Here is a 25,356-nt window from a genome sequence, read left to right on the forward strand (position 1 = left end):
CTTTATGCTCGGGAACAGAGATCGAGGCCCCGCTACTCCCCGGGGTCGGGGGTGGGGTGGGGTGGAGCTCTGGTGCTGGATGGGGCGGAGAGCCTCGGGGGACGGGCCGCGCCACAAAGATTCGCTTCTCGGGAGTCAACAGCTCGGCCTCGGGGGCCACGTGTCGCCCAGGGGCCCGGGGCTCCAGCTTCCAGGTGCTAGGCAGCTGAAGCCTGGCAACCAGATCCGGGTAGCCCAGCTGGGCGGGGAGGCCGGGCTGGGAACTGGGCCAGAGGAACCTCGGCCCGGGCCTCAGGCTGCGCCCACATTCCTCTCTCCACCGCGGCCCTGCAGCCCAGATGGAGCCCAGCCCAGCCCTGGGGTGGCCGCCACCCCCAGCCCTCAAGAGACCACACTCTAGGCAGGCAGCTGATTTTTTATTGGCGGTACTTCCCAGTCATCTGGGAAACTAGTCTGGTCCAGCCAGCTACCCTTTCTCCCAACGTGCTTTGGGGGAATGGCATGGGGTGAGGAGCAACCTTCAGCAGGGAGGTCCTCTGCAGTACACTGCAGCCCACGCACTCCCCCAGGGGAAGGGAGGCACTCAGATTGTGTAAACCCCTGCCTCAGGATATAGGAGTGGGGGCGGGTGGTAGCACTCCCGGGACCTCCCTGCCCCAGGCAGTGCAGGGGCTAGGCCTCTGGAATGGCCAGAACAGGCAGGCCCCAGCTTGCCTTAGTCCAAAGAACTGAGCTGCGCTCCCAGCAGACACCAGCGACTTATTTTCTAACTGGGCTGGAGGAAGGGGCATCGTCTAGGTGGAGCCACAGCTACCTCCAGCCTTTTTCTGCAGAGGCGCTGGAGACCTCCCTGCTTCCAAAAGTTAAGTTTGGGCTCTAACTCTAGCCAGGCTGAACCCTGGGGACTTTGACTAAAGATAAGAAGTGGTGGGGAGGGGAAAGAGGGATGTTGGGGTGGGTTGAGTTTTTACATATCCAGGGCCAAAGGCAGAGCAGGGGCTTTACTGGTTCTTATACCCCATTGATGATACAATCCAGGGGGCTGGTCATGCCTGAGGCACCTGCACTTTTCAAGAATATTTACAGGAGAAGCAATATCAGGGTCCAGAGATGTATCCAGGTGCTTCAAGGGGGGACTGGCTCATCTGTGACCGCTGGAGAGCACAAAAGAGAAATCCCTGCAGCCTCCCAGAGGGCGATGCCTCCAGCAAGCCTCAGCTACTTCCACTCTCATTCCCACACTGGGCCCTAGACTCTGGACCCTGCCAGGCCAGAAACAGAGGTTCAAAATAAACTGGACTTGAGGGTTGGAGGAGAAAGAACGCATTTGGGCCCTGGGGAGGCGCGGAGGCAGCCCTTCAGGCACAAGAAGCACCTACCCTTGCCCACCCCAGGAGCTCACTTTTGCCCAGCAGCTTCTGCTTTCATTTATCTGGGGGCTGAAAATGCTTTTAATAATTTGGGCTGTGACCACTGGGGATGGGAATGTGGGCAGAGGCCAGCTGGATTAACCCTTATGTGGGTGAGGGTGAAGTTATAACTCACGGCGGATAGCCAGGAGAGTGTTTCCATGGCAACAGGACACAGAAGTCACTGTGTAGGGGTGTGTCTCATCCAGCTGCACTGGCCTAGGGAGTCCAGCATCCTCATCCCTCCTTCCCAGTCGACCTCGGGCCCCTTTGCCCCAAGAGTACACTTCACTTTCTGCCAAAGAGAATCCCAAGGAGAGAAATGGGAGAAAGACATACCTTAGCAAGCAGCTAGCTTCCTCGATTGCCATACTGGCCCCAACATGCGGTTGCTGAGTTCAGTAGCCCTGAGCATAACCCCCCATTGCCCCTGGGTCTGCCCACACCCCTACCTGCCACCACAGTGCCCACTAATCACCTGCCCCAATGGCCACAGTGAAGGCATCCCCACAGGCGACCATTGCTATCTTGATTCCCTGGAGGCCTTGGACTTGACAAGGTACCCGGCTGACCCGGCGAGCAATGGTACCCAACTGCCCATGCTGATTGCTGCCGAATGTATAGCAGTCACCAGAGGCTGTAGGGGAGCAGAGAGGAAAGGAAGGAAAGGGTGCCTCAACAGAGGGCCCAAGGAAGCCAGGGAGTCCACCTTTGGCCTCCTGTGCCCAGGTCCTACTTACCAGTTACAGCAGCTGAATGAGCAGTGCCCAGGTCCATGCTCAGCAGGGGCTCCCGGTCCAGGGGTGCAGAACCTAGTGGTGTGAAGCTCAGGGCCTCCTCTACTTGCTGGTGTGGGGCAGCCTCCTGCCCTAGGGAGAGATGGTCCAGGCCCAGCTTGTTGAACCTGAGGGCAGAGCCAGAAGCCAAGTCCAGCCGACAGTTTATATAGACTGTCCTCCCCCAACCTATCTGGGCAGGAGCTGGTATACCAGGGGACATATCTTACACTGGGTTGAACCCACAGAGCACTCAAGCCCCTCTCAGTTCTAATCCCCGGTGGGAGGTAGGCAATGACAGATGGAGCACTGGCAGCTACGGACGGTGGGGGAAAGGGCAGGCTAGTCATTGTAGTGCACCTCGTTCACGTACCTGTTGCTCCCACAGGCCAGGGCTTGGCCGGGCACAGTGAGGATCATGGAGGAGTCAATGCCACATACAACCCGCTGGGCTTCCTGTCCTGGGGGCACGGGTACCTGCTGGGGGCAGCTGTGGGACTCCCTGGTGCCTAGTCCCAGCCGGCCTACAAGGAGAAACCGGGACTGGGCTAGTTTGACCTTTAGGGTTAGTGATACTAGGATAAGGAGGACCCACAGTGCAGCATTAGTGAAGGCCGTTCCTGACTGAAATGCCCATCCTTGGCCCCTCCGCATGTCAAAATTCTACTCCTCCTTTAAGGTCCTGTCCAGCTGCCACGTCTGTCTTCCCCAGGCAGAGTCCCTTGCCATTCCTTGTGTCCTCACACCTCTGGACCTTGGGTGAGCCCTGATGCTGTCTGTCCTCTGTCATGTTGGAGATGTGTCATCCTTCCCCCATCTAGACTGAGTCCTCCAGGAGGACAGGGACCCCTATCTAAGTCATCCCTAGTTTCAATGCCCAGCCTGATGCCTGACCCAGCGAGGGGCACAACATATATTTCTGGATGAATGAAATCTCTCTCATTACATCATAAGCACCCGAAGGAATCGACATCATGTTCATCTTGTCTCAGCACCGAGCACAAGGTGGGCACATATTGGGTGTGCAATAAAGGTTTGTCGAGTGAATAAATGAATCAGAGAGAAAAGGAGAAGGAGAAAACAGGCCATAGGGCAGAGATGGCTATGAAGAGGAACAAATCACGGCTGCGGGTTCCAGAGGCTAGAACAGAGTGAAATCTTACCACCATCTCCGCGGCCCCAGGCAAATAGTTCTCGCTCAGTGGACAAGGCCAGCACATGAGACGCACCACAGGCCACCTGCACCATCTCATAGCCCAGCAGGGCCTCCACAATGGTGGGCTAGACAGAGGGGAAGCAAGGGCAGACTGGTCAAGGGGCCTGGACTAGCCACCTGGCCTCAGCATCCTCTGTAGGGATGAAGTTGGAGGCTGCAAATTCTCATGAGGTGGCTGTCTCTTTATCTCCCCCCCACATATATTGCAACCACTGGGGAAGCCTGGTCTTTCTGTACTTCCCCAGATGCTGCCCAGAACAGGTGCAGCCTGGCAGCTACAGGGACCTGTGGCTGCTGGGGATTCCCCTGCCCCCAACCTGGGTGTCAGCTCTCAAATGTGGGCTGCTTGCCATCTCCCCACTTCCTCCTCCCCAATGTACACTCAAAACCCACCTGGCTGATGTCATTGAGGCTGCCATGGCCTAGGCACCCATTGCTGCCACTGCCAAAGGTCATGATGATGCCTCGGTCTGGGGAGGAGAGCAGTGAGGAAAGGGAAAGGAAAGAGGTTAGGCTGTTCTTCCAGACAGACAAGTGCAACCTTGGATTGGAGGAGCAAGGAAAAGCTAGTTGGAGGCTAGGGCAGGAAGAATTGGATGGGGGGAGAGAAGGACTGGGGTCTTTCTTCCCAAGTGTGTGACTTTGGACAAGTGACAGCCTCTGAGCCTTAGTTTCTAGATCTGTCAAATGGGGATGATATAACTGCCTTGTCAGGCCTGCTGTGAAGGTAAAGGAGATCGGGTAAGTAAAGCACTCCCTGGAAGATAAAAGCATTATTAAGTGAGAAGTTAGCAAACGATAGGCCAGGAAGGAAATTGCTCGGGGGGTGGGGTGGGGTGGGGGTGGGGGTGTGTCTTCTTATAGCCGAGTCCCCACAGCGAAGTCCCCTGACCGGCTCACCAGTCAGGCAGGCCGTGAAGAGGTCTCCACAGGCCACATGCTTGATAGTCACACCCGACTGGCCCTCCAGGAAACGGGAGACGAACTGGGGCTGCTGCTGCACCACCGCCCCAGGGAGGAGGGGGCCCCCTCCAGCGCCTAGGGGCGGGGCCTGCGAGGGGACAGGGGAGGGCGTGGGCGGCTCCTGAGTGCTCAGCTCCTGACCCACGCCCCCCTCCATTCAGGCCCACCCCCTGCCTGCTCACCTCCCAAAGTATGAGGCGCCCGGAGCGCGTGACGCCAGCCTTCTGCGTGCGCCCCGCTGCCACCTGGACCACCTCTGTGTTGAGCATTGGCAGCCGCAGCGGCACACTGAGCCCGCCACCCCACGCGTAGACCGATGACAGCGGCGGCGGAATGGCCGGCCGGGCAGGTCCCCGGGGGACACCTGCGGGGACAACTCATCAGGCCTATTAAATTGGTGGGATGGACTTCCCTGGTGGTCCAGTGGATAAGACTCCACGCTCCCAATGCAGGGGAGCCGGGTTCGATCCCCGGTCAGGGAACTAGATCCCGCATGCCTGCCGCAATTAAAAATCCCCACGTGCCGCAACAAAGATCCCCACATGCCGCAACTAAGACCCCGCACAGCCTTAATTAATTAATTTAAAAAAAAATTGGTGGGAATGCCATGGTGTCCATCGGAACCCCTGCGGTCGCCCTGACTTACCTCTGCAACGGCCACTGGTGGTCCTGCCCCCTGTGCTGCCGGGGGCCATGGGTGGCCCGGTGGCCAGGGGCTTCTCTGCCCTGCAGAACAGATGGGGGCCTCAAGACAAGGACCCTCCCTGGCATCCCCACACCCAGAAATGGTGGACTTGCCGAGAACGCCCCTCTCTGCCCCAGGCCTACTGTGCTCCCACGGGGTGCCCCACTGCTGCCCAGGGCCCCCTCCCTGCACCGGCCTCCGCATGCGGACGCTGCCCAGGTCGGTGTGGAGGTTGAGGAGCGCCCGGATGCAGAGGGGCTGCGCCATGATGTGGCTGAGCGGGGGCCGCTGTGCAGGCTCCAGGCTGAGCAGACTCAGAACCAGCTGGCGCAGCTCAGGGCTGTACCGGTCAGAGATGGGCGCAAAGGTGCCGCTCATGATCTTCAGCACCAGCGCTGGCAGGTTCTGTGAAGGCACCACGTGTGGGGTTGGCCAGAACCTCAGGCCAGGCTCTTAAACTGCAGCACCCCCAGCTCCAGCTCCAGCCCCAGCCCCAGCCCCTAGCCTGGTGGGGTGGCCACAGCCCTGCACTCAGAAGCCATCAGTCTGGTGAAGGGACTCCCAGGATGATAGGGGAGCCAAACCCACTTTCAAGAACCTCTGATAGGGGAGCTGCAGCCATGTCAGCTGGCTGCATGTTGGGAAAACCCACGTCTTGCCCTTAGGAGGGTCCCTAATCTGATGGGAGAGCCCTACCCTCCGGAGCCCTCAGTTTAATGGGGGGACCCAAGCCCTACCCTAAGGAACCCATAGTCTTAGGGAAGCCACAGCCCTGGCCTGGGGTAATCCACCAGTCTGATGAGAGAGACATACAAGAGAAGAAACATAGAAGTGGTTGGAGCCAAGGACTTCAGGAGATAGAGGTAGAGATTTCCCAGTTGTCCCCCTGGGGAGACTTACTCACCGCAGCCTCAAAGGCCCTCTTGAGGCTGGCCAGCTCATACAGGACACAGCCCAGGGCCCAGATGTCACTCTTCTGGTTGTAGGGCTTGCCCTCACACAGTTCAGGGGAAATGTAGCATGGAGTACCCACCACCTGCAGGAGGGAAGCTGATATTACAGCCCCGGGGTGGGAGGACCAAGGCTCTGCCCAAAAGCCCACTTAGAGACAGCTTCTCCCCAAAGTAGGCAAAAGTGCTTCCTCCTGCAGGATCATCCCGCCAGGGACTAAGGGGCCAAGGTCTTGCGGGGGTGGGGCTGGGGATAGGGATGCAAAGTAGACCTTGGCCCTCAAAACCTCCAACACCCTTGAGGTCCCCTCCATGCCCAGGCACCGTGTAGGCCTTGCTCTTGCTGCTAAGGATCTTGGAGATGCCGAAGTCACCAATCTTGACGACCATGCGGTGTTTGTCTAGAAGGATGTTTTGGGTCTTGAGGTCCCGGTGCAGGATGAGGTGGGTGTGCACGTGATGCAGCGCCAGCAGGATCTGAACAAAGAAGTGCAGGATGGTCTCCTCCTCCAGCAGGGAATTACAGCGCTTCTGGATGAACTCAGCCAGGGTGCCACCTGCAGTCGCAAGGAACAGGTCAAGATCCAGGCTTCTCCATGCTTGAGATTTTCCTTTTATGAAACTAGAGACCCAGACAGGGCAAGGGCCTGCCAGTGTCACACAACTGGAGTCAGAACCCTATACCTCTGACCCTCAGCCAAGCCCATTCCAAGGAGGGAAGCTGGCTGATCTGTGCCTGCCTGTCCCAGAGGTGAGAGGCCCTTGGAGCCAGGCCAGTGCAAGGAGGCTGCCCACCTGGTGCATATTCCATGGCGATCATGAGAGCCTTGTCCTCCAGGAAGTTCTCGTAGTACTCAATGACATTGGGGTGGTTGAGCAGCTTGAGGACCTGGCACTCATTCTGGGCTGCCTGCCTCTCTTCCTTGGTCATCTGCTCCACTGGGATCTGCTTGATGATCACCAGCTTCTGGTCAGCCTTGCGAAGGCACAGATGAACAATCCTGAGGACATGGAGTACAGAAGTGGGTACCAGCTGAGCTTCCAGCCACATATCAGGCAGTGCGGACCTGGTGACTGGGTGTTCCTTAGGACAAGGGAATTGGCACCTAGACTAAGAAGTCATCTAAGTTCATGCACAGAACACTGAGTTTAGGAATAGGGAGAACCGACCACAAGCTGTCTGAGACCTTGGGCAAGTCGTTTAACTTATCTGGAACTCAGTTTCACCACAGGCACAATGACTGTGCCTAATAAAGTTAATCTTGGTCTCTGTAAGTCTGCATAGACTCTGGAGTTAACTGCCTGGTTCAAATCCTGGCTCCTCCTCTTAATAGTTATCTGCTCTAAAATTATGTGACATCAGGATCTGGAAAATAGGATCGATCTCACAAGGTTGTTGAGAGGATCAAATGAGGAAATGCATGTACTGCACTTAGCACAGTGCCTGGCACATCAAAAATACTCAGTGAGTAGGAGCCATTCATTTTATTATTTTCTGCCAATTCTGTAGTCAGTGTTCATAAAAGCAGGGTTTTGTTCTTTCTCCTTCACTACTATAGCCCTAGTGCATAGCCTAGTGCATACCCCAGCATTTAGTAGGAGCTCAATAAGTATCTGTTGAATGATGGACTATCTAAGTATCGACTTTATATCTCCAGCTCAGACCTCTCCTCTGAGCTTCAGACTTACATACTCAACTACCTGCTCTGCATCTCTACCTGAATGGCTGGCAAGCATCCTGAATTTTAACAAATACAAAACTCTTGATTCCTGCCCTTGAAACCTTTCCTTCCTCAGTTTCTTCCAACTCAGTAAATGACACCACCATCCCCCAGTTATTGAAGTCCCCCAGTTAGTAAAGTCAGACACCTGAAAATCATGCCAGAATCTTTCCTCTATCTCACACTAACATCAGTAAATCTTGTTTCTACTACCTCCAAAATACTGGGAGCCCACCCAGTTCTCTGTGTCTTCTGCTATAACCCTTGGCCAAATTATCATTTCTTGCTTAAAATACTGCACTAGACTTCAGATGGTCCCTTTCACTCTTGTCACCCTCAAATCTAAATTCTACACAGCAGCCAGGGTGACATTTTAAAAAAGCAAATCATATCAAGACCATTCCTTTGCTTAAACCTTTTTCCTTTACACTGCAAATAAATTCAACTCCTTTACCTCAGCCTACAAGGCTGTAATTTGGTTCCCGCCCTCTGTGACAATCACATTTTTTCCATTCTTTACCTTGCCCACTACGTTCGTCTTTTTTTTTTTTTTTGCGGTACGCTGGCCTCTCACTGTTGTGGCCTCTCCCGTTGCGGAGCACAGGCTCCGGACGCGCAGGCTCAGCGGCCATGGCTCACGGGCTCAGCCGCTCCGCGGCATGTGGGATCCTCCCGGACCGGGGCACGAACCCGTGTCCCCTGCATCGGCAGGAGGACTCTCAACCACTGCTCCACCAAGGAAGCCCTACATTAGTCTTTTTCTCAGTTCTTTGAATACTCTGAATTCTTTCCCACATGAAGACCTTAACATAACTGTTTCCTCCGCCAGAGAAGCTCTGCCTTTTTCAGACTACATTCCTCAAGTCTTGGTTTGAAACTTCACCTCAGAGAAATTTTCCCTGCCCATCCCAAATGAATACTCCCTGGTGTTGTACTCTATTCTCGCCGTTTGTTAATCACTGCTTTAACAATGTCCTATTTATTGTATAATTTTCCGATAGTCTGTAAGCTCCGAGAGGGAAAGGAGCACGCCTGTTTGGTCTTAACTGTATACCCAGTATCGAAAGCCTGACGTGTATAGTTGCTGCTCAACATTTGTTGAATGAATGAGTCAGGATCAAAGAACAAACTCTGCGGGGGGCCGCAACGGCTGGCCGGGGGCGTGACCTCCTTGGAGGCGGAGTTTCCCAACCAGGACTCCGACAGGAAGCCTGCGCAGGGCTTCCCGGATTAGGCGCTCACGCATCGGGGCGGGGCTAAACGGGTAGAGATTTTGCTGTCGGAGTTGGGGCTTATTTTCCCTCTCCCCGAGCAGTTGCCTCCCCCAGAGCCCTGGCTCACCCGAAGGCACCTCTGCCCACCACTCGGATCCGCTCGTACTTCTCCATCTCATTTCTCAGTCACATTTCCGGAACCCCCAAACTCAGACACAGCGCGTGCGCGGGCCCGCCCTCTCTAGAACCACTCCCCCTGCACTGCAAGATAATCGAGGGGCGGAGCTAGTGGAGCTAGGTGTTGGTTCAGCCTCTCATTTGTTTCCGCTAATTTGCACCGTCCCTGCAGCCCGGATCCGCAGTCGCCCCCTCCCAGGGTGCAAGGAATGGGGCGATATGCCATTTCTTGGCACGCCCCGCAAAAGCCAGCACCTTACCAGCTACTTCCTACACACGTGGCCGCATCCGGCCCTCGCAAAGCTTCCTTAGATCGTAGGGTATCCCTGCGCAGGCCGAGTGAGGGTGGGAAGAAAGGACCGATCTCTCTCTGCCCCACTCTTTGCCCACTAGTGACGCTGTTTCCGAAGGAGAGGGCAGATTCCCACTGGCATGCAAACGATAAACAACACTACCAAAACTGAACCGAGTCGGCGCTCTCGGTCTGTGGGGCAGGGTGCCGGATTAGTTTCGTGTTTGCCTAGGGAGAGACCGGGGAAGCACTGCGCTCGTCAACACCCTCAACTCCCCAACGCACACATACAACGCTGCCGCTGCCGCAGAGTAATCTGCCTTCAGTTCTCAACTAGAGAGAACCTCCTTGAGGGAAGATGGGAGGGAAGTGGACTACTACCTGAAAGCTTCGGGGAGAGGGGGAAAGACCCTTGTTCGGCTGATATGGGTTCAAGGCTTCTGCCCAGAGGTAGGGGGTCGGTTAGTACAATTGTCTAAGATCTTGACCAGAAACGAGTTTAATTCCAGGTCGCTCCCTGGCGCTTCCTGCTCTTTACGAGCTCCATAAAAACTCAGTTTAGGGCTTCCCTGGTGGCGCACTAGTTGGGAATCCGCCTGCCAACGCAGGGGTAACGGGTTCAAGTCCGGGAAGATCCCACATGCCGCGGAGCAACTAAGGCCGTGCACCACAACTACTGAGCCTGCTCTCTAGAGCCTGTGAGCCACAAATACCGAGCCTGAGTGCCACAACTACTGAAGCCCGCGCGTATAGAGCCCATGCTCCGCAACAAGAGAAGCTACCGCGATGAGAAGCCCGCGCACCGCAGTGAAGAGTTGCCCCCTATTCCCACAGCTAGAGAAAGCCTGTGCGCAGCAACGAAGACCCAGTGCAGCCAAAAATAAATAAATAAATAATTAAAAAAAAAAAAAAACTCAGTTTAGGGAGCAGGAAGGATGGTGATTAGCTAAGGGATAGCATCCCTATTTCTGAGTGGGTGAGGAACGTGAGGAAAGGGGTGTTTATCTTCAGCTCCCACCCTGCCCCTTGAAAGGGTGCCCAAACCTATCCACATGGAATGACCACTGGAAGGGCCCCTCATGAGGGCCCCTTAGTCTGGCTCAGGCCGCTGTGGCTGTCGGACAAAGCTGCCCTGTGAGCAAAGGGGAGAGCACAGGGGAAGGCCGCTCAGCCGGGACACTCCGTGCTCTCACCTAGAAACCGATCGGGCCTTGGTTGACCAAGAAGCCCCAGAGGGGTTAATGTGTAACCTTGGAGCCATCAGGGGAGGCAGAACAAACACCCAAACCGCTTTGCGCCTCGGGTTTCTGGCTTTTCCTCCCTCTGGCAGCACCTCCACCACCACCCCCCTCCCCGCCCCAACTACTCCTTTCTCCTTTACCCCCGCCCCCGCCTCTCTGCCGCCCTTCGGTTTGCCTGATTCCCTCGCGGGCGGGAGGGGATCCCGCGCCACGGTGAGGACAGGCTGACACCTAGTGGTCACGAGCTGCAACTGCTCCACGCCACTGGCCTGCAGATTGAGTCACCCCAGCAGCCTGGGCAAATCGGCCGTCTTCCCCGCCCCAGCCTCCAAGGGAGCAAGGAGAAGAGAGCTGGGACTGTCTGAGGGAGGACTGTGACTGCCGCGCGGCCCCAGGAACCCAAGAGCCGGATAGGAGAATGGGTGATGAGTTAGTCGACAGTTTCTAGGCACCGACTCGGTGCGGGACGAGGTAGAGGCAGGTAAACGTGTTCGTCTTGGGCTCGAAGCTAGTGATCCAGTGGAACAAGGTCCGGGCGGAGATCACAGTCCGAAGCGGGGCACCGGCTGGTCCCCAGAACCAGGGATTAATGACGTGGGTTGTGACGGGCCTCGCTTAGTTCTGCCCACAAAGGAGTTGAGGGCGGGGAGAGAGAGTTCTCTTAGTACCCGCCCAGGCAGGGGAGCCGGGCCCCCTGGGGAAAGAGGGCATGCGGGTTAACGAGACCAAGCGAGCGAAGTGCGACTCCGTCGGCAGTCGGGCGCTGCCAGCGAGGGGTGGCTCGATGGCGGCGCCCCCAGGACAGCCTATTTTGCCCGAAGTCCGCGGGAGCCTGGAGGCGCCTGTGGGGGCCCCGGGAAATGGGGCTCGCGCCCTCCGCGCTGCAGAGGCGCCGGAGGGGCGGGGACAGGCGGGCGGGGCGGGGCGGGGCGGGGGCGGGAGCAGAGGCAGGCGGGGAGGCAACTGGAGGAGGGAAGGGGCCTAGAGGTCTCCGCCGAAACCGTGTGTGTGAGGCCGGCGGCCGGCAGGAGAGGCGTCCGGGGTGGACTGGCCCGAGAGGGAGCCCCTTTCCCGAACGGCCGGAGGAGGCCACCTAGAGGGCGGACAGACAGAGGCAGGGAGGGCCAGCATGCCCCCAATGCTGTTCCCCGCCCTGCCGCTGCTCCTGGGCGCCACGCTGACCTTCCGGGCGCTCCGGCTCGCGCTCTGTCGCCTGCCCCTGCCTGCGCACGTGCGCGCCGACCCCCTGCGCACCTGGCGCTGGCACAACCTGCTCGTCTCCTTCGCCCATTCCATTGTGTCAGGGATCTGGGCGCTGCTGTGGTGAGTGAAGGACTGGGGGAGTGAAGGTGGCTAGGGGATCCCGCATTACTCTTTCCATCACTCACCGGCGGGCTAAGGCCCAGGCAGTCTCACCCGATTCCCGGTTTAAAATGCTGTCCAATCAGGAGCGGCAGCAGCGCCGGGGTGGGGGGGGGATTCTCACCTGGGAAACAGGAGATACCTGAGTTTCAACCAAGCCCCTCCTGGCTCCCCCGTCAGCCAATAGCGCCAGCCCAGACCCTCCCGGGACTGGCAAGGGTAATTGGGGAGGTGGGGGGAGTTGTGGGTCCTTGGGGATACTGAGATAAGAGCCTGCCTTCTCCCTTCCCTTCCAGTATATGGCAGACCCCTGAGATGCTGGTGGACGTTGAGAGCGCATGGTCGCTTTCCGGCTATCTGCTTGTTTGCTTTTCCGCAGGTAGGTCTTGCCCAGGAAGCATTAAAAAGGGACGACAGGGATAAGCTTCTTGTTCAGCACCATTTATGACCTCTTCCCCCAACCCTCCGCTAGGGTACTTCATCCACGACACGCTGGATATCGTGGTTAGCCAACAGGCACGAGCTTCTTGGGAATACCTCGTCCACCACGTCATGGTGAGAAGCAGGGGATGTGGTATAGGCCTGGTGCTAGCAACCTAGTCTCAGCTGTCTTTTTGAACCTGGGAGGTAAAGACCATCTTTTCTTAAGCCCATCCCCACCCTGTGTCCCACATCTTCTCATGCTAGGATGCTGAGGGCTGGCAGTCTCTGGGCCCTCGCTTCAATATTTGAGGCCAGCAATCATGGCCTCACCTTCTTAGACTGGAAACTCCACCCAGAGAGAATCTGTGGGCAGGGATCAAAATTTAATCGTGTTGAATCCACTGTAAACTATATTTCAGAAAGAAGCAAATAAGGGAAGATTTCCTACCCCTCAATCTAGTAGCCTTGTTATTCCCACCAACTTCCAGGAAAGGCTTGACATCTGGGTTCCCTAACCCATTCTCTCCCTTGCCTTGTAGGCTATGGGTGCCTTCTTTTCAGGCATCTTTTGGAGGAGATTTGTTGGTGGGGGTGTCCTAACACTGCTGGTGGAGGTCAGCAACATCTTTCTCACAATACGCATGATGATGAAGATCAATAATGCCCAGGACCTCCTCCTCTATCGAGTCAACAAATACATCAACTTGTTTATGTACTTTCTTTTCCGCCTGGCCCCTCAGGCCTACCTCACCCATTTCTTCCTGGGTTACGCCGGCCAGAGGAACCTGGGAACCTTTCTGCTGGGCATCCTGCTTATGCTGGATGTCATGATCCTCATCTACTTTTCCCGCCTCCTCCGCTCTGACTTCTGCCCCCAAGGTGTCCCCAGCCGGCAACACAAAGACAAGTTCTTGATTGAGTGAAAAGCGCAGTTAGGGACTTGTGGCAAGGACAGCAAACACAGCCAAGAACACCCTCACACGGACTGAGAAGAGACTTAGCCCCTTGCCTGAGGTGTCCTCTGGGGCCAGCCACTCCACCTTTCAAGCCTGCACCCACTATTGAAAACACTAATGAAAGCACTCTTCTGAAGTCCTTGTCCTTCCTTGGGCAAGGGGTGAGGGAAGCAGACAGACCGGTTGGACATGGTAGATGGGTATTGGGACAAGGTGCTACCAGAAAGCCAGCCAACACACACTGCCCTGAAATGGATGCTAATGAAAACTCTGGATATTAGTTTCATATAAAGCCGCTTCCAGAGATAAAGGAAGGGGTTCTTGCAAAGCTGCTTGCTTGGTCTCTTACCTCATGACGGAGGCCAAGTTGTAGTTGTCCTAAGACAACCAAGTCTAGTCTGGGTCACAAATATCTGTTACAGGTATGGTGAGGTGATAGGGCTGAGTGTTCCAACAGGTTAAGTAGACCAAGAGTCTTGCCCAAGCCCTGTTACTTAGGTGTGTATATACCATAGTATGACCTCCGACCCAGAAATCAACATAAAGAAAAGAAGCATACATATAGTGAAAACTTTTATATTTAGAATTAGTCAGCTGGACCCAGTTTAGATGATCCCAATCTGAAAAACAAAAGGGAGCTTTGTTACTGGGAGTTGAAATGGGAATATTAAGCGGGAAATGTCAAAGTTAAAAAGCAAATTGAGGGCACATGGTGAGGGGTACGGCCTATTAAAGACGGGGCACAGTCAGTCAGTTGAAACTAATCACCGAAGTCAGGGTTTGGTCACTAACAGACACATCATTTGCACCCAGGAAGGGGGGGGGGGTGTTTGTAGCAAAGGAAGCTTACTTTGTTGGCAACATCCAAAGCATCATAGTCAGGAGCCAGTCGAACATATGCCTTCTTCTCTCCATCAGGCCTAGGGTGGAGCAGGAAGCCTTAGTCTCTACTGCCCTCACTGCCCCCATGCCCTTCCTTCCTCCCCAGTCTTCTGGCATATCAGTGGTTCCTTTGTTCATGTCACTCCCCCCCCGCAAAAGTGATTTTTCCATCATTTGCGCAGAGGGGGTCAGGGAAGCCACCAAGCCACAAATGAAGCCAATTCCATTTCATGGGAAACACCACAGGCATTCTGACATTAACTGTATCTTACTCTAGGGTCTGCTTCTGTCAAGAGGTAGGGATCAAGAAAATGAGCACCAAACCCTTAAGTCCTAGAGGCAGAACTGATGTTTCCTCTGAAGTCCATACTCCACACAAGGGACTGCAATTACAGCAGGGGCTGCTCACTGGGAAGTCTACTTCTGATCCCAAAAGCATCATCAAGGAATTTCATGCCATTCAGGTTTCCTGGCTTCTGACAAGAGGCCCAGGGGCCCCGGGTTCCTCCCCATCCCACCCACAGGACTCCACTCACCTGATCAGGGTGTTGACCTTAGCCACGTCAATGTCATAGAGCTTCTTCACAGCCTGTTTAATTTGGTGCTTGTTGGCCTTGACGTCCACAATGAACACCAGTGTGTTGTTGTCTTCTATTTTCTTCATGGCTGACTCGGTGGTGAGGGGGAACTTGATGATGGCATAGTGGTCAAGCCTGGGAGAGAGGCAAAATGGGGTCAACTGGCTTGGGCCAAGTAAAATAAAGAATGGGCCTTCTTTTGGAGCCCAAGTCCCCAAGAGCCCAGGTGCATCAGACAATGAGGCAGCAATCATTTGTGTCAGACTTTGGTCGCTGAACAGTGTCATCAAGTGCACCCTTAAACTTAGGGACCTGGAGCCTCAGCTTGGGGACATCTCAAGGGCTTTCATCCTTTAAGTGATTAAACAATCATTTTTGAGTTCCAACCTTCTTCATTCTTTTACCTGACCTCAACATTTCTGAACAGCAAATTTCTATAAGAAATTTGAGACTTAAGAGGTTAGACAACTTAACCCAAGAACACAAAGTTAAGACTATGGAATCCAGAAACTCAAGCTAGGGTTCCAAAGAATGTTGGTGTTTCTCTATGAGGCTGAATCGACTGTCTTACCCCCTTTGGTTGCTGAAAACTGGCTTACAAGCCATCAATTCTTGAAAGCAACTTTTTATTTACAGCTCAGGTTAAAGTTACAGTGGCCATCTAACACAGCTTTCCCCCTGAAATTTAGAGAAGCAAGGCTCTATTTGCCTGGGTACACCATCCTCTTTTGAAGGTAGAGATCAGATCTCAACCTCTCATCACACTAAATTCTAGGTCCAAATGGCAGTAAAAAGTCTGCTGGGCTTCCCTGGTGGCGCAGTGGTTGAGAGTCTGCCTGCCGATGCAGGGGACACGGGTTCGTGCCCCGGTCTGGGAGAATCCCACATGCCGCGGAGCGGCTGGGCACGTGAGCCATGGCCGCTGAGCCTGCGCTCCGCAACGGGAGAGGCCTCAACAGTGAGAGGCCCGCGTACCGCAGGAAAAAAAAAAAAAAAAAAAAAAAGTCTGCCAAGTCCATTTCTCCGTGGACACAATCCACTCTCCTGCCTTTTTCTTAGGAAGCAGTGCGAGGACCCATTGGTGGTAACCACTACCATGGCACTACTCTAAACTGTGCTCCTTAAGGTCAGTCATTACCACTAGTGACACCGAAACACTCAAGTACCTTAACCTTCTCCACTCACTCCCCCAACCATTCCTTGAGTGTAAACATTTGGGAAAGTGAATGAAAAGAAATTGCCATATACTGCTGCAGGTCTTCACTGTCCAATATAGATAAATGAATCTCATCAATCTAGAATCATCCCACATCCACCAAGGACTATTCCCCACAGCAAAGATTTTAAAAAAGTGCAACGAGGAGCAACCTACACCTGGAACCCCCAAACAAAGAACATCTAAGTCCCACTTTATACTCACAAGAAAGTAGACTACATATGAAACGACGATTAACTTAACAATTCGCTAATCTTGACAGTGACTCTGGGTTGTTTTAAACAATTCCTGCTAATGTGCTAAACATGCCTCCTTTCGTTCTTAAATATGGCATTATTCTCCTCATACTTCCTTTAGAAAAGCACACTACGTACCAACGTGGTTTTGAGAAGCCATGCTCTAGGTTTGGTAAATTTCCAAATTACCAATGGAGGATACCCAAACATCTTTTCATGGGTACGGGGCAGTACTGACTTGTTTCTCCTAGGGGCGCTCTTCCGAGGATATTTAGGCTGCCTCCTGAGCCGCAGTGTTTTGGGCCGTCGGAAGGTGGGTGACGTCCGGATCTTCTTTTTTTTGTGGCTGTGTACGCCTTTCAACACTGCTTTCTTGGCCTTCAAAGCCTTTGCTTTGGCTTCGGCTTTGGGAGGGGCAGGGACTGAGAGAAGGAAAAGAAACGAGGGTGCGGGATTCAGAAATAAATCACTTCTGGCCTCAAGACCCATAGTGGGCGCCCCAGGCCACACGTGCATCAGTGGTTCCTTTGAAGACATCACAAGTCTCAGGAGTTTAAAATTTTTCCATCATATGCACGATTCTAGGGGGAACTTGGGATACGATGAGAAAGAAATTAGCAATGACCGAACGCTTGACACTTGCTGAAAATGTGAACTAGTAGTTTTATGTATACCATCGCCCAGCCATCGGCGGAGAGTATATAGCCCCATTTAACATGGGAATAATAGGGAAGTTGAGGGTACCGATTCCTTACAGGTCTAGAGACATGTGGAGCTCCCCAGAGCCGACTGTCTGGCTGTCCCCCGCAGGTGGTACCGGCCGGGCTTGCCTCCCCAACACCCTTCAGTGACGCCCAGACCTATGCGGCTGGGCCCATGCGCTCAGCGTTGCCAAAACTCGAGGAGCGGTCCCACAGCAGACACGGCAAGGCCTGGCCCAGCCACCATCCTCCCAGTCCATTCACTCTGCGGGGACCCCAGGCCAGCCAGCTGTGTATCCCCAGCCCCAGCACACACCTTCCTTCTTCGCCTTCGGCGCCATCTTCGTGAAAAGGGTTTCCGAGACTTGTTCCCACGGGCTTATAGAGTCAAGTCTCACAGAAGACTCGCGATACTTTTTAGTTAAAGCTGTTTGGATACTCTGCAGCGCGGCGCCCGCCGGGAATGGTAGTTAGATTTTATTTCCTCGCGAGAGGGATTAAACTAGCACCACCCCTCCGCTTGTTAGACCCTAAAGCTTCATGGGGGTTGTAGTTTTTTTGGAGAAGCGTGTTTATTTTCTGTGGCGGGTGGATGGTGTAGCGTGCGGTTGCACGGGACTGAGCGCTTCACATCTTGAGCAACTTTAGGGAGGAGGATTAAAGGATTGCAGTTCCACTGCAAACTGGAATTAATATACTGTAGTTAGATTGACCCAGGTAGAGTGAAGCAAAATTCTAGAACGTTAGAGCAGAATTTGCCCAGTCCAACTCCCTCAGACATCTGTGGAAATTGAGGTCGAGAGAGGGGACACGGCTTATTTATAACACGCTGATTAGGCGGCAGGAAAAGTCGAGTCAGGCGGAGGGGAAGAGCAAAGTGTCAGAAGAGGTAAGAGGTGGCCACATTGCCCCTATGACAGATTTCATGTGTCTTCCCGATAATACTCTTGAAGAGACTCTACCAATTATTCCAAATACCCAGCGATCAGATTTCTCCAGGATACGCTCGTTCTTCTTGGGAATAATTTCATTCACAGTCCCCTCCCTTTAAGCAGTCTTCTCTTTCTTGCTCCAGTCATATTTGCGTCCCCAAATTCAGTTCCTGACACAGAGCAAGGTTTAGTAAACGCTCGGGTTTTCTTCTTTGAAGGACTGTGCTTACCCCATATCACATCGCCTTTCTGTCCTCCCCCTCCTCTCTTGGAATCACCTTTGAAGGTGAGATTTGTTGTGTGCTACCCCGTCTTCTAGCCTGCAGACTGCAAAAGAGAGAAGTCCTGGGGGAGTGGGGGTAGATTTCAATGCGGTCAGAGCGAAGAACGCCCATACCAAAGGAGAGTCCCCATGTCCCAGAGCGGTGACTTCTCCAAAGGGAGGAATTCTGGGTCTCCTAGCCCTCATTTATCCTCCACCAAGGGAGGTAGCTTGGTCTTCGGCGCCCCAGGCCCCCAATCTAACACGGCAGCCTTAGAGGAAAACGCACCGGATTTCTGACCTCTCTCTCCTTGGTGGCACCTCGTTTCGACCCTGGAACCCCCTCTACGCTCCCCACCACCACCTCCCAGGGCAGAAGGGCGAGTGGGGGCAGACCCTATGAGTCATGTCCTGGGCCTGGAGTTGAGGAGGGAAGCGCCGCCTCTCCTAGGGCCCCTTCTCTCCCCCTTTCCCCTCCCGCTGGTTCCTGGCGCAGCCAGATGCTGCGCAGCGATCACCGATTCCCCATCACCAATTCGACTGGGTAAGGGTCCCCATGGAGGCTCCGCCCGGCACAGGAGGTGCAGGAGAGAGAAACCTGGGGGATCCCGATCTGGGCAGGTTCCAACCAGGGTGAGGGCGGGCCCGCAGCCCGGTGAGGCGTCTGCAGGGGGAGCCTGACCTGGGGCAGCGCTGGAGGGAGGAGGGGAGGGGGAGGCTGGGGCGGACTGCGAGGCCTGGAGCTGCTGGGAGAGGGGCGGGGGGCGGCCCTTTTCCAGGAATTTCCGGGGATCAAATTACAGAGCTTGCGAAGGGAGAGCCGAGTGGGACGCGAGGCCCTGCAGCGCACTGGGCCCCTCGCCCCCTCCTCCAGCAGTCCACCGGCCGTGCTGTGCCGTCCCTGCCCACACTGACCCCGTGTGGCGGGGCCGCTCCGCGCCCCCGGGCTTCTCTGTTATGGTAGGGTCGCCTCAACCCCGAGTTGTCGTCGGGTCTTCACGGCCTCGAGTTATTGTAGGAACTATCCGGCCCCGGGTTATTGTAGGGTCTGCACGGGCTCGGGTCCCCCCAGACGGGACTCCACGCCCCAACTTGGCGGCCGAGGGGTCTCCTCGCCCCCGAGTCGTCCTGGGGACGCCTCGGGCCCGGGTGATTGTGGGTTCGCCCCGGCCCCGGGTGATTGTCTCATCCCCGTGGCCCGCGGTGGTTGTAGCGTCCCCGAGGCCACGGGCTCCCGTAGGTTCCCCGTGGCCCCGAGTTATAGTCGGGACCCCTCGGTCGCGGGTGATTGTCGGGTCTCCACGGGCCCGGGTCGCTGGGGCGGATCAGGCCTCCGCGCCTTCTCAGGGCTCCCCGCAAGGCCGCAGGCAAGATGAACATTCTGGCGCCGGTGCGGAGGGACCGCGTCCTGACGGAGCTGCCCCAGGTAGGCGCCAGGGCCACGTCGGGCTTCTGGCTGCGGTGGGTGTGGGCGGGGAGGAGGCGGCACCAAAGCAGTAACAGGCTTGGGCCCAGCCCTGCTGCCCAGCTAGGCCGGCTGCTTCTGGGTGGTCCCCTCCCCATCCCCCGCCGCGGGCTGCTTGGTTGCGGGAAGAGGGCCAGGAATGGGTGAGTCCCGTTCTCTTCCATCTCTCTCAGTGCCTGAGGAAGGAGGCCGCTTTGCACGTGCACAAAGACTTCCACCCCCGCGTCACCTGCGCCTGCCAGGAGCACCGGACAGGCACCGTGGGGTGAGTTAGAGACACCCGGAACGAAGAAAGGAAGTCCCAGGAAACCTGTAGTCAAAGCAAGGGTACAGAGCCAACAACTGGAGGCTCCATTTCAGCTTTTACCAGCTATATGGTTATTCCCCCTTTTCATGCCCCTGTGTGCTCCCATTTCTTCCAGCTAGGTTGTGGCGAGTCCTAAGAGATGGGGTGGGGTAGGAAGGTGGCAGTTTAATTCCTGACACAGAGAAGGTGTCCAACATGAGGGCGTGGTCACCAGCTCAGCTTCCCACACACCATCTATTTGACCTCCAGGGCAGGGAGCAGTCCTAGAGGGATGAGTCCTATTGTGGGTAAAAAAAGGTAACACTGTTAACAGTTGCCACCAGTAATGGAGCATTTACTGTGTGCCCAAGCAGTGTGTTGTATACTATTATTGTTTTTTATTAAATGGAAAACACCACCACTTTTAAGATGTATCCTGATTTCAGAGATGTTAGAAGGTATGTGTGTGTGTGTATGTCTCAGAATACAGGACATTTATCTCATTTTAACCTTCACAACAACCCAGTAAAATGTATGTTAAATCCTCACTTAACAAAGGTTGAAACTGAGGCTCAGAGAAGCTGAGAAACTTGTCCTAAGTCACACAGCTGGTACGTGAGAGCTGGAATTCAAAATCATGTCTCTCTGATACTAAAACAAAAACACGCCTCCCCAGCATATCTGTCCAGGCCTGGTGTCTATGGTAACCTCAGCCTGGGTGCAGCTACCTTTGTGGACCTACTAGGGAGCATCGGGACTCCTCTGAGTGAAAGAGCTAGCGCTCACTTTTCCTGCCCACTCTTGTGTCCAGCAGATTTAAGATCTCCAAGGTCATTGTGGTGGGGGACCTGTCAGTGGGGAAGACTTGTCTCATTAATAGGTAAGAGGGTGCTGCAGCTGAGCTGGTCTGGGCTGGGCAGAGTGGGCCCAGGTCTAGCCAGGTGGGCTAGGCTCAGGACCAGAGCATCTGGTGCCCCCTCAGGTTCTGCAAAGACACCTTTGATAAGAACTACAAGGCCACCATCGGAGTGGACTTTGAGATGGAACGATTTGAGGTGTTGGGCGTCCCCTTCAGTCTGCAGCTGTGAGTTCTTCCTCCACTCCTTCCCGCCGTTCCTTCTCCCAGCACCTATCTCCCACCGCAGCCACCAGCACCACCCTGCCCCACACATACCTGTGTTCCCCCCTCCTTCCTCCCAGCTGGGACACCGCTGGACAGGAGAGGTTCAAATGCATTGCGTCGACCTACTACCGAGGAGCTCAAGGTAAGGGCCACGGTTAAGTGAGGTAGGTGGGAGCGCCTAGCCTCTAGTCCAGGGCTGGAGGGATTGTGGAAACGAACCAGTAGTGTCTTCCCCAACAATCTGCATATGTTTTCTTCTACTCTTCCAGCCATCATCATCGTTTTCAACCTGAATGATGTGGCCTCCCTGGAACATACCAAGTACGTGCGCATGCTGAACTATAATGGGGGCTCTGGGAAGAGAAGGTTCAGAAAAGAGGGGGGTCAGGAGCATGGAAGGGAAAGAGAAGAATGCATCCAGGACCAGAGAGAGGGTCCCTGAGCATATCAGTGTCAGCGGGGGGAGCCTGTCTAGCTCCCTCATCCCTTGCTGTCCACTGTCTACGGCAGGCAGTGGCTAGCTGATGCACTCAAGGAGAATGACCCTTCCAGTGTGCTTCTCTTCCTCGTGGGTTCCAAGAAGGACCTGAGTGTGAGTGTGCCAGTGGGGGGAATTCCCACCTTGACAAGGGAAACCCCACCCCCAGCATCTGACTCTGACTTTCCCTCAGACTCCTGCTCAGTATATGCTAATGGAGAAAGATGCACTCAAGGTGGCTCAAGAGATGAAGGCCGAATACTGGGCAGTCTCATCTCTCACTGGTGAGTCAGAGGTGTTTCCGCCTTCGGCTGTGGCACTCCTGCCTACCTTGCCTCTCACTCCTACACATCCAGCTGTGCTCATTGACCCCAGGCCTGAAACTGCTCCCTGTGTCAGGTGAAAACGTCCGGGAATTCTTCTTCCGTGTGACGGCACTGACCTTTGAGGCCAACGTGCTGGCTGAGCTGGAGAAGTCGGGGTCCCGGCATATTGGGGACGTTGTCCGTGAGTGCCCGCCTGGATGAGGGTAGCAGAGGGCACAGGGACCCTCCAATCCCTGCTTCACATGTTTCTCACCCTTCTTCAGGCATCAACAGTGATGACAGCAACCTCTACCTAACTGCCAGCAAGAAGAAGCCCATGTGTTGCCCATGACGGGTGAGGGTACTGTTCGGAGACTGCCCGGCCCTGGGGCAGTGTGCCACCTTTACTCCCCCAGAGCCCAACCCCCGGACATTTGCACTGACTGTTTTTCCAGACCAAAGAGCTGCCCCTTGGTGGCAGTATCCCCAGAGGTGTAGCTGGGACCATGCTAGTCACGTCCTGCTCCCGTGCCAAAAACTGGATGCCCCTCTCCTCCAGGGCTCTCCACGTTGCCCAGTGGTAGGGAGGTGGGTGGGCCCTGCTCCTCTTACTCAGCCTGCTGCGTCCTCTGGGTCTGAGGATGCTTAATGGTCCCAGCCTCACACTATGCCTTATGCATTAAAATATCTGTTACTAGCAGGTTAGGTGCTGGAGTCCTTTGTGGGGGATTAGGGATGTGGAATGGGCAGGGCTGTATGGGGATCTTGGGACTGGAGCCTTCTGGGATTCTGGCCGTTCCTGGCCTCTGGGCAGGCCTCAGGCAGGCTAGGAGCTCAGGGGGCACGTTTGGGGGATGCACCGAACCCTCACTGGATGACATCTGAATAATTTTTGAGATCTTTGAGAGCCCTTTTCCTTTGGTCCCTTCCCCCCAAATGTCTCCTGCTACTTCGTGCTTATACCCAAGTCCACCACTGGATAATATATATATATTTTTCACCTTCCTCCTGCCTGTCCTTTAAAAAATACTTCTCTGAGGGGAACACAGTGAGAAGTGAATGAGTTTTGGGTGCTTTTTGGGTTGATCGGAAGGCTCAGGGAGGTAGAGGCAGGGCTCTTACTCAGAAGATGTGCTATCTGATAACATCTAACTATATTAGTTAACAAAATTATCAGTAGCATATTCTTATATTTTAAAACAATTAAAAAACTAAATTGGATTAAAAATAAGACATACGGGGACTTCCCTGGTGGTCCAGTGGTAAAGAATCCACCTTACAATGCAGGGGATGCGGCTTTGATCCCTGGTCAGGGAACTAAGATCCCACATGCTGTGGGGCAACTAAGCCCACACGCCACAACTACTGGGCTCACGCGACTCAACTAGAGCCTGCATGCCACAAACTACTGAGCCCACATGCCCTGGAGCCTGAGAGCCACAACTAGAGAAAAACCCGCACACCACAACCAGAGAGAAGCCTGCGTGCCAGAACAAAAGATCCCGCATGCCTCAATGAAGATCCCGCGTGCTGCAACTAAGACCCAACGCAGCCAAAAAAAAAAAAACCCCAAAAAACATACATTTTCCCCCTCTTCAAAAAAAAAAAGACATGCTCCAAGTCAGGAGGATCTGCATTTGAATCCTTGCTGTTCATCCTGGGACACTCAGACAAATCCCTTATTCTCTGTGACTTAGTTTCCTCATCTCTGTTATTATTTTGAGGGGGGCATGCCATGCAGCTTATGGGATCTCAGTTCCCTGACCAGGGATTGAACCTGGGCGATGGCAGTGAAAGCCCAGAATCCTAACCACCAGGCCTCCAGGGAACTCCCAGTTGCCTCATCTGTAAAATGAGGTTTCATGGATGAAATAAGATAAATCACTAACATACACAAGGAGAGCTCTGGGTGAAGAGTGACCAAGAACCAGTCTCACTGTTGACATCCAGGGAGTCAGAGATTGGCTGGAAGTGTCTCAGATATCTGGGCCAACAATGGAGGGACACATGTGGCCTGGTGTCATCCTGGGAGGTCATGGAGGGTCAAGATTAGAGCACAGATCCTCGTTCCCAGTCAGCAAGTGTTCTTCCTTTGCTTCCATTCTTTTTTTAAAAAATTTAAATTGGAATATAGTTGCTTTACACTGCTGTATCAGTTTCTGCTATACAGCAAAGTGAATCATATATGCCCTCTTTTTTGGATTTCCTTCCCATTTAGGTCACCACAGATCACTTGAGTAGAGTTCTCTGTGCTATACAGTAGGTTCTCATTAGTTATCTATTTTGTACATAGTAGTGTATATATGTCAATCCTGATCTTTTGCTTCCATTCTTGCCCACTACTATATTCTGGAAGAGTTGGCTTTTCTGCACTCTCCCCCTTCTCCTGGCTTCCCCTCTCCTGCTGTTCTTTTTTTTTTTTTAAACTATTTTATTTATTTTTATTTTTGGCTGCGTGTGTCTTTGTTGCTGCACACGGGCTTTCTCCAGTTGCGGTGAGCGGGGGCTTCTCTTGTGGAGCACAGACTCTAGGCACGTGGGCTTCAGTAGTTGTGGCACGTGGGCTCAGTAATTATGGCTCACAGGCTCTAGAGCGCAGGCTTAGTAGTTGTGGCACACGGGCTTAGTTGCTCCGCGGCATGTGGGGTCTTCCCAGACCAGGGCTCGAACCCGTGTCCTCTGCATTGTCAGGCCGATTCTGAACCACTGCGCCAACAGGGAAGTCCTCCCTGCTGTTCTTAGAGTTCTCTAAAGCTACAGTGGGTGAGAGGGTCTGGGTGGTGATCCTGCCACTGTGGCTGCTGGGTCTTGAGGAAGGTGGCGGTTGAGATCATGCAGAGCAGCAGCAGGAGAGGCCCTTGATGGCTCTGGAGAAAACAAAGTTTAAGCAACATCCTTTTTCCTTCTCTCCATCCTTTGAGGCATATCCTGGCTTTGGAGCCTGGTACCAAGAGAAATTGAGACGTGTGATGTGTGGAAAGTTAGTGATGTGGCTGTAACACTTTTTTCACACTCTCCTGGAATTGTTTTTCCATCTCTGTTCCCTTACAGGACTGTGATCCCCAACTCTTGCCTTACACAGAGTGTGTGTGTGTGTGTGTGTGTGTGTGTGTGTGTGTGTGTGTGTGTCCTGCACCATAGTACTGCTGTGGAGTGTTTGTGCCGCATGGAGCGTGGGCAGCAGGAGTATGGGTCTGTGTTCTGGGTGGTGTATATGAGGGGGCGTGTGCGTGTTGCGTTGGTCCATGTGTGGTGAGTAGATTTTTTTACCTGCGCTATGAGTGTGATACACGCATGTGCAGTGTGTATACCATACTTAAGGGTGAGAGGGGTGTGCGCTGTGAGGGTCGTGTGTAGTAGGTGACTATGCGTGCAGCTTGCCCTGCTCCCCGCATGGGGCAAGCCTATGGAGATATGAGGTTGCAAGAGTGAAATAAAGCACTAACACACACAGGAAGAGCTCAAAAACCTTAACTATTATAATAAATATTTGGGGGAAGAGTGACC

General features: G+C 54.3%; 4 protein-coding genes and 4 non-coding genes across 13 annotated transcripts; 2 read left to right on the forward strand and 6 right to left on the reverse strand.

Annotated features, from left to right (window-relative positions):
- Positions 1 to 398: 398 nt before the first annotated feature.
- On the reverse strand, positions 399 to 12,130 carry NEK8 (NIMA related kinase 8). 6 transcript variants are annotated; one of them, XM_059047311.2, is made up of 15 exons: positions 12,033 to 12,130; positions 6,795 to 7,000; positions 6,324 to 6,556; positions 5,954 to 6,085; positions 5,246 to 5,454; positions 5,011 to 5,090; positions 4,547 to 4,728; positions 4,302 to 4,452; positions 3,795 to 3,871; positions 3,349 to 3,466; positions 2,559 to 2,709; positions 2,150 to 2,313; positions 1,888 to 2,046; positions 1,546 to 1,704; positions 399 to 1,154 (listed from the first exon to the last, which is right to left on the reverse strand). In XM_059047311.2, the coding sequence occupies exons 2-15, from the start codon at positions 6,928 to 6,930 to the stop codon at positions 1,126 to 1,128; spliced, it is 1,980 nt and encodes a 659-aa protein (XP_058903294.1). In that variant the 5' UTR covers positions 6,931 to 7,000; positions 12,033 to 12,130; the 3' UTR covers positions 399 to 1,125. The 6 variants fall into 6 exon arrangements, 5 of the variants coding, with proteins under 5 accessions (XP_058903294.1, XP_058903293.1, XP_058903290.1 ...); XM_059047310.2 differs by lacking the exon at positions 12,033 to 12,130 and adding an exon at positions 9,062 to 9,175; XR_010838196.1 differs by lacking the exon at positions 12,033 to 12,130 and adding an exon at positions 9,062 to 9,151 and having other exon boundaries at positions 400 to 1,154; positions 2,150 to 2,278.
- Positions 11,606 to 13,511, forward strand: TLCD1 (TLC domain containing 1). The gene is made up of 4 exons (XM_059047336.2): positions 11,606 to 11,967; positions 12,303 to 12,385; positions 12,479 to 12,561; positions 12,969 to 13,511. Exons 1-4 carry the CDS (start codon positions 11,774 to 11,776, stop codon positions 13,350 to 13,352), a joined length of 744 nt encoding a protein of 247 aa, XP_058903319.1. The 5' UTR covers positions 11,606 to 11,773; the 3' UTR covers positions 13,353 to 13,511.
- A 434-nt stretch (positions 13,512 to 13,945) lies between these two features.
- RPL23A (ribosomal protein L23a) lies at positions 13,946 to 17,457 on the reverse strand. Its single transcript, XM_059047340.2, has 5 exons — positions 17,315 to 17,457; positions 16,536 to 16,719; positions 14,804 to 14,980; positions 14,236 to 14,305; positions 13,946 to 14,005 (listed from the first exon to the last, which is right to left on the reverse strand). Exons 1-5 carry the CDS (start codon positions 17,337 to 17,339, stop codon positions 13,991 to 13,993), a joined length of 471 nt encoding a protein of 156 aa, XP_058903323.1. The 5' UTR covers positions 17,340 to 17,457; the 3' UTR covers positions 13,946 to 13,990.
- LOC131747224 (small nucleolar RNA Z17) lies at positions 14,125 to 14,195 on the reverse strand. The gene has a single exon (XR_009332847.1). It is a non-coding gene; the product is annotated as a small nucleolar RNA Z17 (small nucleolar RNA).
- On the reverse strand, positions 14,381 to 14,447 carry LOC131747215 (small nucleolar RNA SNORD42). Its single transcript, XR_009332840.1, has one exon. It is a non-coding gene; the product is annotated as a small nucleolar RNA SNORD42 (small nucleolar RNA).
- Positions 15,071 to 15,142, reverse strand: LOC131747222 (small nucleolar RNA Z17). Its single transcript, XR_009332845.1, has one exon. It is a non-coding gene; the product is annotated as a small nucleolar RNA Z17 (small nucleolar RNA).
- Positions 16,808 to 16,874, reverse strand: LOC131747214 (small nucleolar RNA SNORD42). The gene has a single exon (XR_009332839.1). It is a non-coding gene; the product is annotated as a small nucleolar RNA SNORD42 (small nucleolar RNA).
- Positions 17,458 to 18,591: 1,134 nt separating the features above from the next.
- RAB34 (RAB34, member RAS oncogene family) lies at positions 18,592 to 22,549 on the forward strand. The gene is given in 12 exon segments (XM_067021285.1): positions 18,592 to 18,664; positions 18,667 to 18,736; positions 19,540 to 19,618; positions 19,831 to 19,922; positions 20,758 to 20,823; positions 20,926 to 21,027; positions 21,144 to 21,208; positions 21,336 to 21,387; positions 21,577 to 21,658; positions 21,738 to 21,828; positions 21,944 to 22,051; positions 22,134 to 22,549. Coding segments are annotated over 12 exon segments (948 nt in total). The 3' UTR covers positions 22,202 to 22,549.
- Positions 22,550 to 25,356: the final 2,807 nt, after the last annotated feature.

Source organism: Kogia breviceps, chromosome 19 (assembly GCF_026419965.1).
Source record: "Kogia breviceps isolate mKogBre1 chromosome 19, mKogBre1 haplotype 1, whole genome shotgun sequence".
Lineage (NCBI taxonomy): Eukaryota > Metazoa > Chordata > Mammalia > Artiodactyla > Physeteridae > Kogia > Kogia breviceps.

Bases quoted from the DNA above. Each gene is read 5' to 3' on its own strand.
- NEK8 (XM_067021279.1), bottom strand. From the start codon at position 9,108: ATGGAGAAGTACGAGCGGATCCGAGTGGTGGGCAGAGGTGCCTTCGG. The intron at 4,729-5,010 runs GTAAGTCAGGGC...TTGTCCCCGCAG, and splicing joins CACCAGTGGCCGTTGCAGAG to GTGTCCCCCGGGGACCTGCC. The intron at 3,467-3,794 runs GTGGGTTTTGAG...CCCTCTGTCTAG, and splicing joins GCCTCAATGACATCAGCCAG to CCCACCATTGTGGAGGCCCT.
- TLCD1 (XM_059047336.2), top strand. From the start codon at position 11,774: ATGCCCCCAATGCTGTTCCCCGCCCTGCCGCTGCTCCTGGGCGCCACG. The intron at 11,968-12,302 runs GTGAGTGAAGGA...CTTCCCTTCCAG, and splicing joins GGGATCTGGGCGCTGCTGTG to TATATGGCAGACCCCTGAGA. The intron at 12,562-12,968 runs GTGAGAAGCAGG...CTTGCCTTGTAG, and splicing joins ACCTCGTCCACCACGTCATG to GCTATGGGTGCCTTCTTTTC.
- RPL23A (XM_059047340.2), bottom strand. From the start codon at position 17,339: ATGGCGCCGAAGGCGAAGAAGGAAG. The intron at 16,720-17,314 runs GTGTGTGCTGGG...TCCTTCTCTCAG, and splicing joins GCCGAAGGCGAAGAAGGAAG to TCCCTGCCCCTCCCAAAGCC. The intron at 14,981-16,535 runs GTCAGTACTGCC...CCTCTCTCCCAG, and splicing joins AGCGCCCCTAGGAGAAACAA to GCTTGACCACTATGCCATCA.